The 21,144-nt window shown below is 37.5% G+C and overlaps 1 protein-coding gene across 50 annotated transcripts in view; it reads right to left on the reverse strand.

Moving 5' to 3' along the window:
* The window catches only part of TRDN (triadin), a 392,671-nt gene that overhangs the window by 218,362 nt on the left and 153,165 nt on the right, over positions 1–21,144 (reverse strand). For all 50 annotated transcript variants that reach the window (XR_011422188.1, XR_011422177.1, XR_011422182.1 and 47 more), the window contains exon 10: positions 18,828–18,905. Coding sequence is in view for 31 of the 50 variants with exons in the window: in XM_070223715.1 (XP_070079816.1) it covers positions 18,828–18,905 (78 nt within the window). In the remaining 19 variants the exon portion in view is untranslated. The remainder of the gene's footprint in view (positions 1–18,827; positions 18,906–21,144) is intronic.

A 21,144-nucleotide genomic window follows, 5' to 3' on the forward strand; every position in this document is an offset into this window, starting at 1 on the left:
ACCTACAAGATCAAAGACAACACTTTCTTTCAGTGTTAGAAGTATGATTTCTAAAGAACCCCTTTTCATGAGTCCTAGAGAAGAGTTAGTGTCTTAGGGAGAAATACATTCACACTCTGTCTAAATGTGTCTACAGTGTACCATTACAGCACATCCAATCAGAAGTAGAAAGTCAAGAAGTCAAATTTTGATAGTTTCAGAGTTAGAAATAAGCCAACTGAATTTCACTTTGCCTTTTCCTACAGGTTTATACATATTAAATATGCAAATCGTATTTAAAATTCTGAATAGAGATACTTTTGATTTAAGTACCATTAATTTCAGCTTCTCTGGGAGAAATTTTATGTAGCAGAACATTTTCCATCCTATCTAAATAAAGGCATATGTCAGACAATTGAATGGCATTTGCTAAACATCGCCTTCTGATGTCATGCACCAGAAAAGGACTTAATTAAAATACAGATTACTTGTAAAGATTTCTTAGCCCATATCAAAAATCAGTGCCATAGTCATGATAAGATCACAACTCTATCTAAGTCTCTGAGTCTTATAATGTAGGTGAATAAATATTTCACTTAAAAGTTCATGCCAATTAGTCAACCTTATACTGAACTTCAGAAAGAAAGATATTTGACACCATAGAATAGAAGACATTCTTTTCATTTTTTTTTAAAGAGAATGCTCTTGTGTGATAAATTCTACCCTTTAAATTAATATAGCTAGGATTTTATTGTGGTGATACAGTATTCTTGCCTGAGTTCAGATTGAATTAATGCTTCCATTACACACTCTGCCTGTGATTATGGCCATACGCTGAGAGAGTCATGAATAAGAGCAGAAGTCCACAAAAAGCAGGTATAAATAATGTACTTTAATAGCATTTTTATGAATTAGACCTTTAAGCTGTCATTATGGGACTGACTTTATTCATGGTGAAATCATTTAAAACATCAACTTTTGAAGAGTCTGCATTTCTTCAAGCACCATTGTCTCAATTCAATAGGTGATATGGCAGCAGTGGAATGAGGGTTTTCATTTATAAAAGACACAACAATTTAATGATATCCTACTTGGATGTAAAAGTAACCCATGTTTCTTCTACAAAAACTCTCCTCCCCCTGACTTTTGTCTCTCAACAGTCTATAATACACCTCCCTTTCCACCCCACTCTGCACCCACATATCCGCTTTCCTCTCTTCTGATTTGTTTGCTATTTTGTTTGTAACAGCTAAAGAAGAGATAGAAGATTTAGTACCACTAGCTTTCAGGGGTTCACAATTAAGTGCGTCTATGGAACGTGAATTTATCAGCATATTGCCTTTCTCAGGAAAGTATCACAAGCCCTGAAATGATGTCTTTATCTGGATCACAGGAAAGGATGGTTGAGAGAGAAATCCTCTCCACAATGAGCAGCTCTGAGCCACAAATATGTTATTAGCTTCTGCATAAATTAACATCAGATGAAAGAAAAATTAAATGACTTACTTTCTACTTTCTAAGCCCTTACAATGGGCTTTTCTCTTGCTTTTAAACGTTCTTATGTCATCTCAAAGCCAGAGAATGCACAATAGTTAATTATAATGGTAAAAGCTTTCTAAGACGTCTGTTCCTAGCAAAACAAATGCAAATGTTTCATTTTTATCTTATGTTTTCTTCCTTCCCTCTTTGCCCTCCTAGTGCAGAGATTATCCAGATTTTACATGTCCAATGGATGCTTTTCTTCTACCTTCTATGGTCAGGATTGATGCATTCTCGGTCCCAGGGAAGTAAATAAGGATGTGTGATGTGTTTCTTTTATAACAATGCATTCGACATACCTCATCACTGTCACCTTGTTTCTCTAGAGTGACAGAAGTTGGCTTGGAACCCCACTCCCTACCCACGATCATGGAAAATTTCACATAAGCAGATAAGTTCCATTACGCCAGTGGTTATTCGAGTTCTCTGTCATTATCTCCAGAGGAGCATGATGCAAGAGAGGAAGCATGGGTGCTAGCTGTGGTGACCTTGGTCTGAATACTGTCTCTGACCCTTTCTGGTTGTGTGACATTAGGCAATGTGCTGTGACACACTGAATTTCATTTTCCTCAGTTGAAAAATGAGATTAATAAAATGTACCCTGCTGGCTTGTTATGAGGAATGGAGAAACAGCTAAAGTGCCTGGACCAGAGTGGATGTTCAAAAAATAATGACAGCAACGACTGACTATTACTAGATTTTAGAAAGAATAAAAATCTGACCACAGATACTCTTCAACAATTTTTCTAGGTGTGGCATTCATTGAACTATTTGAGTAAATGCACATTAATTCTTATTTTTCTGTACTGAGGGAGGCTATGTCTGGAATACTTTGTATTGAGAAACTTTAGGAAAAAAGTACATATGAGGAATTAACATGTTGTGAAGGGGCCCTGTACTGGAATGAAGGAGAAGTGGATTCCAGTCTGAGTTTTGCTGTAATTAGTAGCCGCTGCCTTATGCAACTGTGAGTAAATCCTCTGTTTCAACATAACAGGAGAGGAAGGAGTAGAGTGTACTTAAGCTCCTCCTCACTCATTTATTCCTTCATTCTCCAAATGAAGTAAGCATCATCTTGCATTTATTTCCTAATTTTGCCAGGAACAGACAACTTAAAAAGTTGTAGAGTTGTAAATAGCTATTGCACGTCCTCTGACTTGGCTATAGCTTAAAAAATTTCAAAGCAAGGAAAGTCCACTTTTAAGGTTTAAAAATTAATATGTATATATGTATATATATATATTCATGTATATATAAATACGTATATATGTGCACGTAATGTCAGGTCTAAATAAGGATCAGAAAAGAAATAGATCTTGGTCTAAAGGATTAGAATATGAGAGGATGGGAGGTGACACTGCTTTTTAAAAAGTGAAAGAAGAGTAAACCTTTCTGAACGGGTGACATATAAAAAGACAACAACAAATTCACAACCAGCAATTCCATAGCATCTTTCAGTGACTCCCCAGAGAATTTTACATCTATAACTTTTGTTCACTTAAATAAACAAATGTTTATTTAGCCTTAATGACAACCCCCCTGTCAGAGCGTAGGGTTGTAAAAGACTTCTTCCAGGAACTCTGGGTATGGGAATAAGAAGTGAGAAAGATTACAATTCCAATAAGGATTTAGGGACATTAAGGATGGAATCTAAGGGAGCCAGCAGAGAGGCCTAAACTCAAGAGCGCCAAGTAAAGGCGTGAAAGCTCCTCCTGGGGGAAATGGTATGTGGGGCCTGATTCTGAACTGAGTGTGGAAGTGTTACTATGAATGCCAGCTGAAGGACCTGAGGCACAGAGTGCCCGCTCATGTCCTGTGGATACAGGGTGAGAACTCTTAGCGATGAGGCACGATTCAGGAAGCAAAGGTCCCACTCCGGATCTTATCAGTGTAAATTCAAACTTTTTCAGGACTCTACTACAGACAGTGCTCCTTTAAGCTTCAAAAGACTGTGGAGAAGTGATCTCAGGAATTACTTTATATGGTCAGAGCAAGGCAATAAAATGTATTTAGCTTTGGTTGGAACCACACTAATTTCAAGGTGGTGGGAAATAGAATAAAGCATGTGACCTTCCATGCAGTAACATCTACTTGGTCCTCAGGTAAAAGTCTACACATCCTATAACCTGTGAGAACATGGGCTCCTGAAAGATGAGTCACTTGCCCAACTTCACAAACACACAGATGACAGAACAAGGATTCGAAACTAAAGATGACCACAAACCCTGTTCTTTCCCCTGCAACCTGGAAAATGTAGCACGAGGTAGACTTATTCTACCAAAAACTCGGGAACTTGCTGAGGTATGGACAGAAAGGAGTGCCGACTGCTATGTCACTGTTGTGAAACTCATCTTTCAGCTCTCTCACAGCCACAGTCCTCTGAAGTGGTGACAATTTTTTTCTGTTTCTGAATTTAGTATGCAAAGGGGATTGCAAAGAGAAAGATTATTTGATACATTTCAAACAGCAAAAAGTTTTTTATGCTAATTAAACTTAATATTTAATATGGATGAGGTAGATTTCTCCCAAGCCTCTAAAAATGATAAAAGTTTCTCAGATAAGTGATTGCATTACTTTTGAATGGGTTACATTTATACAGAGGAAGGTTGCCACATCTATTCTTTTTCACTTTTCTGTATAGGTGGGAAACAGCATAGGCAACCTCAGTGTGAATGTGTGAGTGTAAAAGAGAGAGAGGCACACTGATGTTTATTTTTCCTCTCAGTGCTTTTACATTTCGGAAAGCAAATGCTCAATTAAAGTTTATTGACGTTTATTCAAGTGAGACTCTCTCCATCCACACACACTCGTCTCTGGGTGGCTCCATGTAGCACAATAGCATTTTCCTTTTTGTTTTCCTAGGGGTTTATTTTGTTTTGTTTGTTTTATTTTTTTGATGCTGCTGCCATTTGGAGATTTTTTTGAAAACTCTTCTAACACTTTTAAAGTTTATTTTTAATGCAGAATCATTGCTGGCTTAAGATCTCTTATTGTATACTTTTCTAATGTGTCTTTCTGCAAGGGCAAGGAAAACATAAATATAAGATTCTTTTCTAATAGCTTTTCATTTTCAATATCACATTATTTGCATAAGATTACTTTTTCCATATTTTTATCTATATGCTTTTTCTACATTTGTAGAAATGGATTGCAGTTGGAAATGGATTGCAAAATCACTTCATTGCATTTAAGATGTCAAGAATGGCTAGAAACATCATAAAATTGAGCCTTTCCCTTCTGTGACTGACTTATTGATACTTAGAGAAAAAGTTAGTTTTCAGTCAAAATAAAAATATAAATTAAAGTACCATTTCAAAGAAACTGCTATTTTTATAACAGATCCTTGAGAATTTATAGCTTGACTTACTAATTAAATTAGACTCAATAGTTATTTTAAAATATAATTTGACTTCAAAATTACCAAAAGTTATTGGTATATTGAGCACATTTATATGTCTGATTCTCAATTGAAGCCTTTCAATTTTTAAAAATATGCCTGAAGGATATCAACATTTAGAAAGGAAATAGTGCCCATTGAAAGAGTACAACTTTTTAAGCTGTAATAGTTTTAATATATTGAATTTAGGTTTGTTTTAACTAATAGACTATACGAATTTCATCATCTTTCATGGATTACATCAAACTAGTAACAAAGTTTTGATCTTCTTCCTAAAATAAGTCTATTCTAGGAGACTAAAAAGTTTTTACACAAAGTCCTCACCTAATTGAAGCAAGCGTTCCCTCACCCTTTACTATATGAACGAATGCCAAACTCTTTCCTCCATTTGGCTAAAACAGACCTGGCTTTAAAGATGTAGTCACTTTTCTCATCAGTTCTAGAGAGGCAGAATAATACCATTTAGAATTGTAATAAGCTTGTATAATAGAAAGAAACATTTAGGTCAAGCTGACACAAGTAGCAAATAAATGTTTTATAAAGAAAAATTGGTACTTGTAAACTAGAGCTTTAGAGGGACCCATTTTTTTCTTATAAATTGCTTTATGAGAAAAATTTGCTGGCACAAGAGCGTTCCAATCAGAATTCCACAATGAGAAAGCTATTAATAGATCATGTTCACTCAGATTCACAAACCTTCTCACCCCTAACTTCGTCGTTGGTCTAAATGCAGGGAAGAAACTACTTCTTGATACCAGCATAAAAGTTATGAGCGAGCTCTGACCCAGGAAGCTGGTCCTCAGCAACAGGTGTTTTCTTCACTGCTCCCTGCTTCTTGGGATCTCCAGAGTAAAACTTACTGCTCCTGGACAGTTGAATCAGATGGACGCCCCTAGCTATATTGCCAGATGTGTAGGGGAAGAAAAACAAAACTTCTTTCCCTCGTATATAGGTCAATGGGTAAAAGTTAATGATTGTCACAAGAAGTCTTTTTAATAATCAACAATGGGAAATCAAAACCAAATAACGAGAGAAAAGTTCTAAGTTCAGAGATGTCAGCTTTCCTGAAATATATTCAATGTCTACTAAAATGTATTTATATTTCACAATCCATAGGAAACTCTCATTTCTTTCCATTTTTCTTTTCCCTTTTCCTGACATTTCCGCTTATTTGTTGTTGGGTTTCTTTTTTTAAACGTTTACTTGTCAGTTGTTAAGACTTATCTACTTTTCCATGATACTAAGCTGAATCACACTTAACATATTAACTCAGATATAACTGTGTTACCGCATGCCCAGACCTAGCACAGTGCTGCAGGTAAAAGAAACAAGAATCCAAGAAGATTTGAAGATAAATTTAAATCTTTACTGAAGTCTCTCAAATAGCTAATGTTGTACACCCCAAAGCAAAACATTCTAAAGATTCTCTCCTTTACCCAAGCTTCTCAGCCCACTCTTATCACAGCTGCTCCCCAAAACCCTTCACGCTCCCAAAAGCAGACTAAAAACACTCCAGCCCATGTTGGCTCTCCTATTCCCTTCTCTTGACCTCTTCTCTCCCTATCCAGATCTGATATTTTCTTCTGGGGAGTAACCCTTTCTGTTAGAACATGAATTAATTTAATTCCATGGGTTCCTTCCAATCCTTCTGCTCACCCAGTATATCCTGAGCGGAACACAAACATTCAGGAACGGACGAGGTAAATCTAGAATATTCCTCAGAATTTAAGGTGGGGGAGAAAAGCTGTGAATACCTATATTAATATGTTTCCCCATCACACTTGTAAGTAATAATTTTTTAAAAGTCTTTTACAAACCATTGAAAAGTGAAAGATGAATAACGTCTGTACTTTATAGTACCGTACCAAAGTTAATTTCTTAGTCTTGGTTAGGTGAACCATGGTTATGTGAACTGTTACCATTAGAGGAAGCTTCTAGAAGAGTGTAAAAGAACTTTCTGCATTTTCTTTACAACTCTTCTGTGGATCTAAAATCTTTTCAAAATGAGAAGTTTAAAATGACAACAGAATATTGGAAGGATTAGGACTCTGAAATAGAGGACTCATTTTCCCTTGGAAGTATTGATCAGCCCACTGGGTAACACAAAGGAAATGAAATAAACGCGTGGAGGGAAAAAGAATAAATGAAATAAGGGCCTTGAGCATGATAAAATTTTGAAGATAGAACAGACGTTTGAGATCATCTGTTTCAAAAATATCACTTTGCAGGTGAGGAAACTGAGTCTCTGACAGGTTAAGAAACTAATATAAATCTCACAATTGGACCTCTCGTTCAGACTCCTGACTCCTATACCCTCATTTATATGTGGCAGAGAGATAATTTAGAGGCAGGAACAGGAGACCATGATCTTCCAACTGACAAATCTGAAGGTCCGTGGTCAGTCTTTGTGCTATCCATCTCTCTGGAGCTCTTGGTCCTGTTGTGCCCTTTCTTCCTTCATATCCTCTCATCTTTGGCTTCCAGTCTGTTTTTGGATGGTGTTTTTGATGGTTAATTTTATGTGTCAACTTGGCTAGGCTGTGGTTACAGTTGTTTGGTCAAAGACCAGTCTAGTTGTTGCAGGGAAGGTATTTTCTAGATGAGATTAGCATTTAAATCAGTAGAATTTGAGTAAAGCAGTTACCCTCCCTATGCAAGCAAGTCTCATCCAACCAGTTGAAGGCCTTAAGAGAAAAGGCCAAGGCCCCCAAGGAAGAAGGAATTCTGCCCTCAGGCTGCCTTTGGACTTGAGAATACAGCATCAGCTGTTCCCTGGATCTCCAATCTGCCAACACTCCCTGCATGTTTCTGACCTGTCAGCCCCTACAGTCACATGATCCTTAAGCCCTCAGCCCAGTGTGTGTGTGTGTGTGTGTGTGTGTGTATGTGTGTGCGCGCGCATGCGTGCACACACACACATGCATCCTGTTGGTTCTGTTTCTCTGGAGAACCCTGACTAAAACAATGTTGTTCCCCACATTTCTCTTCCAGGGCGAACTCTATGCACTAGACAATCTCACTCACAGCCATGGTTATTTGCACTTCAGTTATGTTCACACCTAAGCTTTACTATGACACAGGGTGTTGTAAGATCACTTATTCCTTGGGAGCTTGATAAGTGTTACTGGGAACACAAAAGTTTCTGTGATCAAAAAAATAAGGGAATCACTGAGTTCAAAAAATTAAACAGATTTTTTTGAAGAAGAAAATTTCTTGGATCTCATAGCATACTAGTGTACATTGTGATGTCCAGGAAGGAAATGTAACATATTATGCTAACCAAAAATATTTTGTCATGAAATTTTTTTTCCGCAAAGAATATCACAGAACTAGAGTTCCCCATAACAAACTTCAGGAAATGCTGTGCTAAGGTTAAACTTATGACTCCAATATCTGTATCTCCCTCATTTATAAACTCCAGACTCCTATATTTGGGTTTTTTTTGTAAACTGCAGACTCCTATATTTGGTTGTCAAGTGGGGCTGACCACTAGAGTGAATTGAGCTCAGCATGCTGCCCAACATGTGGCAGTCGTCATTTTCTCTCCAGGCCCAGTCTCCACCCTGATCTTTATGGATTGTGTTAACCAAGCCTCTGCCTTCCAGATGTGGGTTATTTTGGCTCATGGGAGCAACATCAAGAGATAATAGAGCAGAAAAAAAAGAGAGAGATGGGCATTTATTCTCCAAGTCCCTTCCTGGTTCACTGAGAATGTTATACACATCATTTGTAGTGTCTATGGTGTTTTCCCCTACTGAAGGACATAGCTCTGATTGGGTGTCTCTCTCCTAGAATTACAATGCTTCTGGGTTATAAACCACTCCATTCTCCTGCCCCTTCAGGCCTAGGGCTGATAAATATTTCCTGTTTTGCTAGCTCTGGGGTGCTTTACCATAACTCTGCTCAAGCCTTTATAAATACTACATTCATTAATCACTCATTTGAGTGTGCCAGGGACCCTGATACTCTCAGCAAGCCCAAAACCGAACTCATTGTCATCTTCCAAAATCAAGTTCTTATTTGTAATGCCATTCATTTACCCAGGTCAGATAAGACTTTAGCAATTATGCTCAGCCCTAACGCCTAATTGCTAGTCTAAGACAATGGAAATAGACTGAGCCTGGGTATGAGACACCTGGCTTCCAGTTTCAATTATACCACTGTTAGAGCTGTGTTATTGTAGGCAATTTACTTGATTTGTCTGATCGTCTCTATACAATGATGTAAATCATATTCATTGCTTGGAGTTGTTTGGAGGGTTAAATGTGATTGTTTAAAAGAAAAGTAGCAGAATTCTTCCCCGTGAGCAGTAGCCTAATAGGAGGCTTCTTATTTGTCTTGTCTCCAAACCCCCAAGCCCCACCTCTCACCCATCCATTCTTTCTATAGCTGACATGACAATCTAAGATGCAAATCTAATCATTCCACTCCTCTTCTCAATTGCTTTAGCAGGCTCCTGCAGTCTGTGAGGAGGAGTAAAAGCTTTAGTTGTGCACATAAAACCCTTCAGGATATCACCCCAGTCCTGTATTAAGAAATTATAGTTTCCCCATATACTGACTAATGTCTTTTATGCAATTACCTTTTTATCTTCTATAGATACAAATAAAAAACTATCATAAAAATTAATGGTTTACTATACATATAAAAGAAATTTCCTGATAGAAAAATGATAATGATGACATTAGCGACTAAGGGTTGAGTACCTAATTGTGATAGAAAATGTGCTAAGTTTTTATATACATTATCTCATTCAGTCATCTTAGCAGCTTTCTAAGTGAAATAGGTACGAAAAGTAGTTTGGTTTATATATTTTACCAAAATTTATAACTACAGGTCAATCCCATTAAAAATCTCTGAAAGATATGAGTTTATTTCACACAATACAAAGGAAAATATTATATTGGCCTGAAGTTCAATAAAATTTATTGTGTCACAGAGTTAATGGAATAAGAACTGGGGCCAAATTTCTATTTTATTATTTTACGCTCTTTTCTCAGGATATATCTCACTGAAGAGCTAAGGTGATAAAGTTCTCAGTTTAATAGAATTGTAAATAAAACATTACTAGCTCCTGTAGAACATTGTCCTCTGATGCATCCCATGGTAAGAAATTATCTTATAATAAGTTTCTCATAATACTCATTTCTCCTCTATACAAATCCTACCAACTGACTCTTTATGGCCCAATGCGAGTCTTGTGATTTCATTGCATAGCCTTTCCTCACTCATATCTCATCTCCCTCCTAACTTTTACAGCCTTTATGATCTGTACAACTCATTTTTGTACTTCAGTAAATAATGCTTCATAGCATTATCCATTACAGAGGGGCATGCCTGGTTGCCCAACAAGTTTGACATCTCTATCTAGGCTATGACCATAGCTTACATATCTACAGTAGCTATGTAACCACTATGTAAAGCCATAGAATCTTCACTCTGCTCTTAAAACAGCTTATCACCAACCTACCAGCCTGAAAAAAACAAGCTTGAAATCTCTGGGTGAAAGCAGAGAGGGACTTAAGAGACCATTCGAGTTCAGGCCCCACTGTTTACAGGTAAAGAAATGGAGGCCCAAGAAGTCAATTGATTTGTCAAAAATTATACAACTGATAAGTGTCAAAGCTGAGATGGGAAGCTGAGTCCTTGGTCTTCTCTCTAGAGTTCTCTTGCCTACATATAGGTAACGGCATTTATATTATTTACAACTGCAATACAGTTAGTACCAATTCTATATTTATTCAAGAAGATATTAGTTATACAGTATTTATTCACCTCACTATATCTGGCTTCATTCATGCAAATTGTGTTTGTAACAAAATATTAAAAGTAATTTAAGTGTAAGATATAGACTTAATTAGGGGTTACTTAACTTCTTCCTTCCACATCTTTGCTACAATAGACAAGTTGTGGCAATTTTACACTTAATGGAGCAATTAGATGTGAGTAGAAGTTTCAATCCTTCAGAGATGAATGGCAATAAAAAACATGGTGTTTAGTGGGATGTCTGTGTTGAGTGGGAGAAAGAAAAAAATCTTCTGGCATTATTGACTAAAAAATAATGGAATCATATATAGTAATTCTACTTATTCAAAGATTTGTTTTTTAAGATTTTATTTTTCCTTTTTTTCTCTCAAAGACCCCTGGCACATATTTGTGTATTTTTAGTTGTAGGTCCTTCTAGTTGTGGCATGTGGGATGCCTCCTCAGCATGGCTCGATGAGCTCTGCCATGTCTGCACCCAGGATTCGAACTGACGAAACACTGGGCCTGCAGTGGAGCACTCGAACTTAACCACTCAGCCATGGGGCTGGCCCCTTATTCAAAGATTTTATGAAGCAACTCTTTTTGGTGATTGGGGAGGGGATGGAAAATGTTACCCAACGTTGTGTTGTTTAATCACTGAGGATTCTGTCTGAGAGCAATAAGGGACTAATCCCTCCCGAGAAATAGAGCTCTGACAAACTGTTGATGCTAAAAGAGCTCTCATGTTAAGGGGTAAAACCAACTGTAATGTTACTATAATAAGGTAGCATTGGGGGCGGGAGCTCACATAGATGTGAGCTCTCACAAATCTGCTCCATTTGGGGTGTGAATGGGTAGCGACAGTGGCTCTTTGTCTTTGCATGTGCAGGTCTTCCAGCCCCAGTGAGAGTTCCCAATAGACGAGGAAATTAATTCTGTCACAAAATTTAACACTTTTTTGAAAGATCATGAGAATTAATATTATAGTTAAGTTAGGTCCATATTTAAGTTAGTTCCAATTAGCTATGTTCATAATTAAATGCAAGTTGACAACAAGTGATCAGAATGATGACATGAGGTAGTTGTTATATAAGATCTTCTAATGCTCTTGTAGCCAGTTTTCTCTGGCCAATCATATTCTAAAAAATATAGTCAAAGGAAATAATTGATTAAATGTACAATTAGTCTCTTTATATCCAAAGATTCAAAGCGACAGAGATTTTTATTATGATGTACAAAGAGTGTGCTGTGGGGAGAGGAGTGAAATTCTAGAAAGGCAAGACGTGACTTCAAGGCATTAGATAGTGGTCTGAGATATGAAGTGTACCAATACTTCGCAGAACCAAGTGAGTGCTGGGAGAAAGTCACTTTTGTCAAGTGCTTTGAAGCACAGATGAAGCTTTTAAGGGCTTCACAGACCTGCAGAGTGCTTTCACCCAGAACAAGGTCCACGATTTTTTTAGATTTCTACAGATAAAAATCCTGAATTGTCTCCAATCTCCTAGGAGTAAAGTTAATAATCCAGTCTTTATATAAGCTCTACTTTTTCTAAAATGCAAAATACATTTAAGCCCCTCATTTTGACTTTTTATAACTGTGTTCCTCAAATCAAATAGCACACTTTAATGCCCCATGTAAGTCCCTTTTTACAAAATGCCATTTTCTTGCAACTTGGTCCTAAGGAAGTTCTAGACTAAAATAGTGCATCAAGAGGATGGTGCATAATCAGCCTCACTAAAGAAAGCTTGATTAATACTAAATATGTCCTAGTTTCTAATCAATTATGTTAATGAAGTCACAGGCAGCACATCTGTAACCCTGACAAAGCCCCTGATCTCAGCATCGCCTGATAACCCGAGCTCCTTGGGAAGCTGCTCAGTGCCAGCATCTTGAGTGCCAGCCTCCTCAGTGCAGCCTCCTCAGTGCAGCATCCTCAGTGCAAAGATGCTGCCTCTCTGCAAAGTAAGAGTGGTACTCACAAAAGCCTCGTCATCCTGCAACATTATGTATTCTCTTAAACACTGTACTGGGTTCCAGGATGAAATGTCAAATTAAATAGCTCTCCAAATATGACAACAGATCCTAAGTGTCTCACTTAAATGACACATCCTTTTCCAAGTGACATACTGATAGGCAAAACATTTGCTACTTGGTGTTTTATGAACCTCTGCTAGGAGATAAGTCGGAGTCAAACACTTCAATACTCTGACTATCCAAATCTGCCTCAATTTGGGGAATTGGAGTCCCTTGATTTATGTCCACCTTGCAACAACAGAATTAGAATCTGGTGAAACTTCAGGTGACACTATTATTTATAGGCTATCATTTGTCCTGCGAACATTTGGGCAGTGAGATAGTCACTTGTCAGTTTTGTGTCAAATTATCTCAAGTCACATAAGCTATTACAGTCCAAATGCCAAAAGAAATAGACCTTTGATCTCTCTCTCTCTTTTTTCGATCTGGGTCCTATAAATTTTTTCTAAATCATTTGCTTACTAGCCAGGTAAATGATACAAAAGAGTAGACTGCGATGAGATTACTCAGGGTTTTTGTTTGTTTCTTACCTTCAGTAGGAACTCAGTTATATTTGAGTTCAGTTAAGAAAATTGTTTAAATATTTAACTCCTATCAATTATAAGCATGTACAGAGAATATGATGCAAGTTGGGAATTTATACTGTTAGAGAAATTGTATCTAATAGAAAGGAAAAAGGCAAAGTCATTGATTACTTAAAAAGAAATATTTAAACAATTGTATGAGTTAAACATTTAAGCTTCTTTACTAATATGTTAGTGAAGCTTAGAGGCTACCGAGTGCTATTGATTGAATTGTGCCCCCTCCAAACCCATGTGTTGAAGTCCGAACCCCCATGTGACTCTACTGCAGACAGGGCCTTTGGGAGGTGATTAAGCTTAAATGAGATCATAATTGTGATGCCCTAATCTCATACAACTGGTGCCCTTCTAAGATGAGGAAGGGACACCAGAGCTTTCTCTCTGACATATGAGGACATAGCAAGAAGGTGGCCATATGCAAGCCAGAAAGTGGGCTCTCACCAGAACCTGACCATGTTGGCACCCTGAACTCAGACTCCTATATTCCAGAACTGGGAGGAAATAAATTTATGTTGTTTAAGCCACCTGGTCTGTGATATTTTGTCATGGAGCAAAACATTTTGGTAACCTGAGCCAACTAAGACACTCAGGTGGATCAGGAATTTAAGAAATTATTATACCAAGAGGAAATTTTCTTCACATAATTGTCACACACATAAACGATGTCTGGTGCCAAGTAAGTGAATGGGTGAAGCAGAGATGTGGAAGTTGATGGAAATAGTAAGAAGCTCCCCAAATCCAAGACGACCACATTCAAAAATCAATAAATAAAAAACCTGTGCAGGCCAAATATAATGTTTGTAGCTGAATTGGGTGGGAGACGAAAGCTTAAAATCCTGGACTAGATTATGAACTGTTCTCTAAATAGTCAAGAAGAATTGTTGGTTTGGAGTCTTGGAGAGAGACTTTATGCGAACTTTACGTTGTCATCTAAAGACCAAACAAATTAGTTTCTTTAGATTGGAATTAATACGGTACTGACTTACAAATTGTGTGGTATTTTTATTTAAAATTTGCAACTGCTAATTCATTCAATTTGTGTAGCTGGCCAAATCAAAATATTTTGCATACTATATAATAGGTTGTTACAATTTACAAGTATAATGTAACCTTTCCCCCCATTCCCAATGGCATTTCCCTTGCTGTTTTGTGAGCCTTTCTAGAATGCTTAGGTACTTGGCTTGAAACTTTTTGCTTTTTCCCAAACAATTAGCAGTCAAAGTTTCTCCATGAGTGGCATTCCAGTCATTCTGAAGGACCTTTGGCCATTTACAAGTCATTCAGGTGACTAATATGAAATTAAAAGCATTTTTAGCAACATCCAATTGCTCTTCACCTGCCTTCTGAATCATCTGGGGATTTGCTGCTCAAATGTGATCCTGGAGCAGCGACATCAGCAATACTTGAGAGCTTGGTAAAAATGCAGAACCTCAGGCCCTTCCTCAAACCTACTTTATCATAATCTGCATTTTCACAAGATCCCCAGGTGATTTGTGTGCATATTAAATTTTGAGAAGCATCACAAGGGTACTCCTGACTGACATCACATGATGTTTCCATCACAGAACTGCGTGAGATCTAAATGACAAAACCTCACGTCTTCATTTTCCAAAACTTGCTGACATCTCAGAAAACTGAGCAGAGGGTCCTCAAACTCCAGTGTCAGCAAAGTATTTTAGTAGAAAGAACCCTGAGCACAGAATTAGAAATCCAGGGCTAGAATCCCAGTCCTGCTATTTACTAATTTCACAGAAATACATAAACTCGAAGTCTGTATTTATTCATCGACGATAGTAATGTTTACTTTACAGAGTTTTGGGATATCAAATGTAAAATGCATATAGGTAAAACAGACGTAATATTCTAAATAAATGTGAGTTGAAGAGAGCATAGCCACAGGCATGACTTGGTCAGGATCTGTACAAACAAGTGCATACTAGTTTTATAAAGAACTTATAAGCTGTCGTACCCACATACAAACACATATATGCTGGTGTCAGAACACAACCTTAGGAAAACTTCACATGCCCAGCTAGTCAAGTCCTTCTTCAGCTATTGACTATGTGAAACATAAATGTATGGCCAAAAGGATTGTTGCGGTCTGTGGTCAATTGGACAATGCATCTCTCTCAAGACAATCAGATTTAATTAAAATACAAAAAGTAAGTGAAAGACTATTTGAAGTAGGCTACCAATTTCAGATGTTTAATGTAAAACAGTTGGCAGGATTTGTAAGATTTATTACACATAGATATAAACCAATGATTCTCAAAATTTAATGAGCACAAGAGTCAACTGAGGCGCTTGTTAAAAACATAGATTTTTCTTGTCTGAATTGTCAGAGAATCTGATTCACTAGGTCTAAGATGTGGCAGGAATATGCATTTTTTAAAAGCTTTGCAGTTGACTTTGATGCTGATGATCTATAACCAATTCTTCCGAAAAATTGTGTTAAGCCAACAAAATGTAGTCAAAGGCAAACTTCCTAAGTTCACCAATATCAAATACAACAACAAAAACTGCAATTATTACAGTTTTATTCTATCTTTAGGACACTTCTCTGTGGTAGGTAATATGAGTATCAATATTTTACTAATAAAGAACCTGAAAGTTTAGGTATCATATTTAATGTCACCCAGATAGAAAATGGCAGAACCAGAATTTGGACCCAGATCTGTGTGATTCTAGAGCACAGGCTGCTAATCACTATCCTACATTCCAAGGCACAGGGTACCCACCAACTCTGTAATAAGAAATGATCAAGAGGGCCTGGGTCACCTTCATAGGAGAGGTTTGGAGGATACAACAAGTGAACAGAAATCCTCAGACATTTCTTCCTCATTGTTGGAGATTCATCTGGGAATGGAGCTTGGGAGAGAGAAGCTAAGGTGTAGAGGAGGGAACAGGTTATATGAATGCATCATTCCTGATAAGAGCTGTATAATACTTCCTTGAGTTCCATGTGCCAATTTAGAGTGGTCCGCTTAGTAATTCTACCTGGATGTCCCATGGGAAACTCTCAGGTCCCAGTCTGAGCCCATTACCTTCCTGCTCCTCCTCACCAAACTTGTCCTATTTCAATGGTTTCCCATCTTAGTTCATGGCATCCCTGTCCACCTGGATACCTAATTCAGAAAGCCTGGAGTCATTCTAATTCCTTGTGCAACCTCTGCACCTATACCCAATCACATACTTAGACCAATTGATTCTCTTTCCAAATATCTTTCTGATCCATCTGCTTTTCTCCATCCACTATACCACTGTTTAGTTCAGGCTTTGCAACTTCTTTGGACTATTCCTTTCCCAAGTGCCTGCAAACAATTTCATACTGCCAGTCTAGCTTAGCAGGATGACAGTCAAGTTAATCTTTATAAATGAACATGTCTATTCCATCAATCAGAAATTCTCCATCTTCTGTAGAAAAAAAATAAATATTGCATAGCAGAGACAGAAATATCTGTGCTTGCATATGTGCAAAATATCTCTGAAAGTTTACGCAGTAACTAACATTGGTAGCCTGGAAGGAGGAGAATTGGGTGGTTGGGAGAGAGGCCCAGGAGGGAGACTTTTTTCCCTACATCATTTTTGTAACTTTTAAATTTTGAACCATGTAAATTCATCAAAATTTTAAAAGAAAAAAATTCCTGAGCTGGGTGAAATAGCATGACGTCAAAGATTTGTAAAACAAACAAAAATACAATCAGAAAAAAAAAGGAAGGAAGGAAGAAAAGAAGATAAGGGTTAGATGAGTAAGAACAGAAAATATTAATAAATGTATCTGCAGGCTGAGTATATTATGGGTTTATTTCACTATTCAATGTTTTATAGTTAAACTTTAAAGACAAAAATAAATCCCAAGCTTAGTCTACAAGGTCCTTCATGCTCTGCACTCTGTATGCCTTTCTATCAGCTATCCCAAGCTCTCTCCACCCCTTCTTTCTTTTCTCCATGCTAAACTACTTCTCTGGTCTAAACTCCTTTCTTTCCATCTCCATGACTTTGCATATGCCAATCCTTTTATCAGTAATGCCCTTGCCTTCCTTACCTGCTTGTTGAACACCTATTCTTGGGACTTAAGCTTCTCAGTCACCTCTGCAGAGAGGCCTTTCCCGGGTTCTCCTCATCTATTCCAAACAGAGCTATGCTGTCCCTTACCTAGGCTTTCACACTACTCTGTACTGACTTATTTGCAGTTCTTATCGCATCGTGGTAATCAGCACACCTCTTGGAACCCAGCAACCAGGGCCCCTCTTGGAGGCTCTGCTTTACAGGGCTCTTCCGGGACCTCCTGTGGCTACACCCTGTCCTGGGTCTAGGAGTCTGTGGGGCCAACAGGGTGTCATCACCTGGAATCTTTTCTCTTGGACACTCCAGATCCTGGGACCTGGAATACATTTTCCCAATCAGCCCTTACTCTGAAGACAGTGGCCACATGGGCCTCTTCCTGAATAAATCCTCATAAGTGTGGTCACCCCTAGTCTGAAGGGGTGGCCAAAGCCAACAGATGTCTGTTGGACAGAGTGGATAGAACTTGGACAAGCAGGCTGGTGTCCACATGTGTACACAGAAGGTCTCTGTTAGAGAGGGTCAGAGCTGGGGGGTGGAAACGTTCCTGTGATGATCTGGGGGACACCTACATTTTCACCTTTGCAAAACGTTAGAGATGTTCTTGGTTTTAATGACTTGTGTTTTATAGCAGGCTCCTCTTTAATGACTTTTAATTTTATGTCTGTATACTGAGTCTTGGTAGGGCAGGAACTATTTTCTATTAATCTCTGAATCCCTGGTACTTTGGACGTATCTGGCCTGATCCCACGGTTGAGATTTAATCAGCAGCAGTTGAAGGAATGAATGAGTGAAGACTTAAAGAAATGACTTTAAACTTCTAGCAAAATTGATTATGGTAACCCTTCCTCTAATTTTGCTGATCTTGAAACATCATATTTTGAAGAATTTGTTGGTAGTAGTATTATTTTTATTTACACCGCTTATAAGTTGCCATATATACATACACACACACACAGATGTATATATATATATACACATACCATTTCATCCTCACGATACTCTGTGAGATCAGTACTGTTCTTGTCCCATCTGAGAGATGAAAAAACTCATGGGCAGTGAATTTAAGTAACTTCCCAAATTTACACAGCTAGTAAGAGGTAGAACTGAGACTCAAACCCAGAAACTCTGGGACCAGACTCTTAAGACACTAAATTGATCAAGTTGTGGTAAAACTGCAAGAATTCTAAGGCATATCTTTGTCCATTTGTCTCTACACTTTCTGGCTTGATTTCCGGGGGATGAAGCTGGTCATCCTTCAGGAAGCTCATGGTCACCAAAATAGAATCTTAAGAGGAAATTCTTGGTTTTCTAAAAAGGGGCCAACTATAATTTCAGGAGAAGTAAAGTGAGTTTAGACACACTGACACTATTTGAAAAAATATGGATTTTGTTGTTGTTGCTGTTATTATTTTGTTTTGTTTCTCTACATTCTATTTTATCTATAATAGAGAAGATCTTTGGAAAAAATAAAATAAAATACTTGCCTTCAAGAGTAGGTGATGCCGGAGTAGGTCTGGAAGCTTGTTGTGTTGGCAATGGAGGTGGTATGGCTGGGCTTTGTCCTGTACACACAATGCAGGAGTAAGTATTGAATAAAAAGTATCAGCAAATTTAATATACACAACTAAGATAGCTAGATGTGTCCCCAACATGCATAATTCATAATCTGAAGTACAAATTCATATTATTATGCAATAGGAAATTGTTATTAGGCGAGATCTTTAAGTGGATACATACACTCAGTTATCTTCCCAGCCATTTCTGAACATATTACTTTTCATAGATATATATACAATGTTAAATATATCTACTGAACTTCATTAATGGAAAATCTACATGCAATCAAATAAAGCAATTCATTTTCAATGTGCACTTAAATTATGGAAACCAAAATCACAGGAGCTGAGAGGAATCCTAAGATATATAGAAAAATCACCATTTTTTTCATTTAACTAGCAATTCTCAAATGATACAATAGTGCAATAAAAGAAGGTTAAAATTCATAGGCCTTTTGATATTAAACAGGTACATTTTCTCCTGCCAAAATAAATGACCTGCAGTTAAGTAAATAATGAGCCAAAGGGAAAATATATTCAGTTTTATAGAACCTTGAAAGGCTCCCTCAAGTCTCTAGGCTTATTACGATCTGTATAAAAGCCCGCAATTGTTTCCAAGTGCTTCCTTATCATATGCGATTTCTTTAATTAACCAAAATCATCCGGGCCATGAACTGTAAACATTAACTAACATATGATCCCATATGAAATGCTTGCAAAATGTTTTATCGTTCATTTGCATTCCATAAACTCCTGCCATGTGCTTCTTTTTAATCCAGGAATCAACGTGGGCATACGCACCTTCTAAAATCTCACTGACAACTAGATATTATCAAATGTCAGCAGACCTGCCTGCTTACTGGAAGTTTTCCTTTTTTAGAATTCGTCAAAATTAGTTCGCTGTGGCAAATTGTGGATTAGCAAGCGGAGCGATGGGAGTTGCACACATTGCGTTCTGCAGCAGTGAGAAGAGGACAATGCCAGGCCCAGGCCCTCAGCCCAAGCAGAGGTTAGCTTCCACTCAGTGCAGGATTTTCTTCTAGTTGTTACACCCATCCAGGTTGATTCTTGAGCATGTTCAAGGATGCATAAAAACAAAGCATATCATTTCATAACATGCAGGTCGTATACTTAGAAAAATATCAATCCATATTATTATAAACTTTTTCCTCATGGCAGCAAAGATTTGATGGAAACATCATGCAACATGAAAGTTCCTTTTTCAGTGAGCAAAGAAAGGTAAGTTGGGGCACACTAAAAATAAGTGTGATCCACATTATTTTTCCCCAGCTAACATTTATTATAGTGCTTACTACATGCCTGAAACATTCCCAAACAGTTTTGATGTAATGTCATTCAATCTTCCTAAGATCCTTAGGGTGTAGGCATAATTTTCATTTTACGGTTTGAAAAGTGAGGTGAGCAGGGGTTCAGACCTTTCAGCTCCTAAGAATTGGAGCTGGATTTCCATGTGGGCTCCAGATCTCAGACTGCCTAAGGCCAGCAAAGCATCATCTTATATAGGTGGGTCCAGGACTGCAGCTGGGAAGGGACAGAGGAGCGAAGCTTTCACTCTGAGTTTCCTTCGTCAATCAAAGAGATATATACCTGGAAAGATCCCTCCCCAAGTCTTTCTTGGGAGCTGTTCTTGAAAACATATTTCTAAGGTAAGATGGTATTTTATAGTTTTTAAAATCTAGGGATAATCTAGATTTAGGAAGGAGTCAACAAAATGACTAAAGCTTAAAACACAAGTAGTCATGAATATAAATAAATTGTTTCTAAATACTAAGGCTTTCAAAAATATCTTCATAGGATGGTGCCTGTCCAGTCTAAGCTGCTTTCTTCCCTGTCATATACTCCTGCGAACAGTAGTAAGTATATAATCATCTTTTATGGTTTTGATAAGGTCTTTAGGAATTTATTTTAAAATATATAAAATTCTTCCCATGGGGAATTATACATAATTTACACAATAAAGTATTCTTAGATTTACCTAGAGGAACTATAAAGTCATTATTTTATTTTTAAAAAATCTAATGAGCACTTATTATGTACAAGCACTGAAGAATAATTAAACACCAGCCCTACCTTCAAGAAGTTCCCAATATACTGGCTAAAACCTACTTATAGACAGATCATTATAATACAGTGTGATGATGGGAAATAATATACACAGAGGGAATGTTGGAAAAAGACTCCACGAGGAGATCAATTGTAATCTGCATTTAAAGGCCTAGGCAGG

Source organism: Equus caballus, chromosome 10, assembly GCF_041296265.1.
Source record: "Equus caballus isolate H_3958 breed thoroughbred chromosome 10, TB-T2T, whole genome shotgun sequence".
In the NCBI taxonomy this organism is placed as follows: Eukaryota; Metazoa; Chordata; class Mammalia; order Perissodactyla; family Equidae; genus Equus; species Equus caballus.